Source organism: Morus notabilis, unplaced genomic scaffold (genome assembly GCF_000414095.1).
Source record: "Morus notabilis unplaced genomic scaffold, ASM41409v2 C11449605, whole genome shotgun sequence".
NCBI classification, from domain to species: domain Eukaryota; kingdom Viridiplantae; phylum Streptophyta; class Magnoliopsida; order Rosales; family Moraceae; genus Morus; species Morus notabilis.
In genome coordinates, this window is record NW_010387442.1 from 273 (window position 1) to 2,009 (window position 1,737).

Below are 1,737 nucleotides of genomic sequence, written 5' to 3' on the forward strand. Positions count from 1 at the left end.
TCACCTGTAGTCTGAACAAATTCTCAAAATAACGTTAAATAAGAATGTGAAGACACCACTTAATTCTTTTTTTATTCACCAAAAAACTGAAGACTAAACTGCCTTAGCTTCATGCATGCTCGCGGAATATGCGACACCATTTTCTATTGAAAGTAGACACCATTATCTTTTTAAAAGCAAGTATGAAACCAGCACAAATTGCTATTTCATCATTTCCTTATTCACGTTGAAAAAGAAAAAAAAGTTGGATAGTGCAAAAAAGTTATTAGGTGGTCTATTGTCGCTTTAGGATTTGAAGTAGCCAAGTATGCTGGTCCCTTTTAACCATCCAACAAGATCAAGCGTAGGCTTAGTATTTTTAAATAGATCAAACCACATAAAATGTTCATTTGGTTGGATACACGTAAAAATATTTCATTACTTCACCAGGATGACACTAAATCAACTAAAAACTTCCAACACCACCTTTGTTACGATCTATCAATTCAAACAATTTAGGAAAAGATGGTCTCCTGATCATGGTGGCTTGTTCAAAGGCATAAGCAGCCTCAATTAGCTTTGGTTCTGTACCCTTCAACCCGCCAAAACAGAGACCAAATGGCATTCCGTTGTCGTCGTATCCTGCTGGGACAGTAATCCCAGGGTAGCCTCCAATTGCCAACACAGAAATAGCACCTGTACCTGGTGTCACCAGCGCATCCAGTTCATTTTCCACCATCAGTTTCTCAAACCCGGCTCGTGAAAGATTTTTCATCAACTCAGTTGCCTTCATTTCCTTTTCTCCGATCCCATTTGTCTTCTCTGATTGGATAAAAGTGTGTTGACCATATTCTTCAGTTTTCTCCTGCATTGGACAAACATGACACACAAGATTGTTGAATGTTTTCCTACATGTGTCAATAAACTCTATCAACGAGTACTAAACTTTCCAAGATAAAATTTGAGATTTGAGAATAAGATTGTTACCAAATCAGGGTGATTTTTGTTGAATGCAATAATGTCAGCAAGCGATCTCACTGGAGAAGCAACGAGTTCCTTTAAGTACTCATTTACAGAGAGCTTGAACTCGGCCAACATTGCAGTAAGTTCACCACTTCGACTTGGATTCAGCACTACATTTACGTTTTCTATTTCAAGATTGTCCACTATAGTTGCGCCCCTTTGTCTAAATTTTTAAAGAAATAAAAACCCAAATTATCAATCAGTGTGTGCTCAATTTAACTTCCTTTTCTACGGAAACAAGAAAGTCGAACTAAATCTTCCCGTGATACCTCAATGTGTTCAAATGACTTTCAAAAGCTTGTAAGACAGAGGACTTGTTTAAAAAATCTACAAATGGCTTCCGAACAACTCCGAGTCTCTTTCCTCTGAGCCCATCTAATTTGAGAAACTGTTTATAACCACCCAAAGGAATGAATTTAGCCGCTTCTTTTGTTGCTTCGTAGTCTTGTTTATCAAAGCCCACAATTGCATCGAGTACGTAAACCGCATCAGAAACTGTCCTGCTTATAGGCCTGATAATACATCATAAAGGAAGTGTTTCATTAAACCATTTTAAACGCATCAAACTATGCATGTTACTTTTGTAAATACACAATTCTACCACGTCAAGTGACATCATTACAACTACAAGCGCTATAATATCAGAATAGAAGTCCTAACCCAATGGTGTCATGGGGAGGCAAAACGGGAATGACCCCGGCACGGCTAGTGAGCCCAACTGTGGGCTTGACCCCG

At 38.5% G+C, this 1,737-nt stretch overlaps 1 protein-coding gene across 1 annotated transcript; it reads right to left on the minus strand.

The window, feature by feature from the left end:
• Positions 1–275: 275 nt before the first annotated feature.
• Positions 276–1,733, minus strand: LOC112095268 (probable amidase At4g34880; the record flags this gene model as incomplete). The annotated part of the gene is made up of 4 exons (XM_024176949.1): positions 276–844; positions 967–1,165; positions 1,272–1,514; positions 1,663–1,733. Coding segments are annotated over 4 exons (912 nt in total), but the record flags the coding sequence as incomplete, so codon positions are not given.
• Between the last annotated feature and the right edge of the window lie 4 nt (positions 1,734–1,737).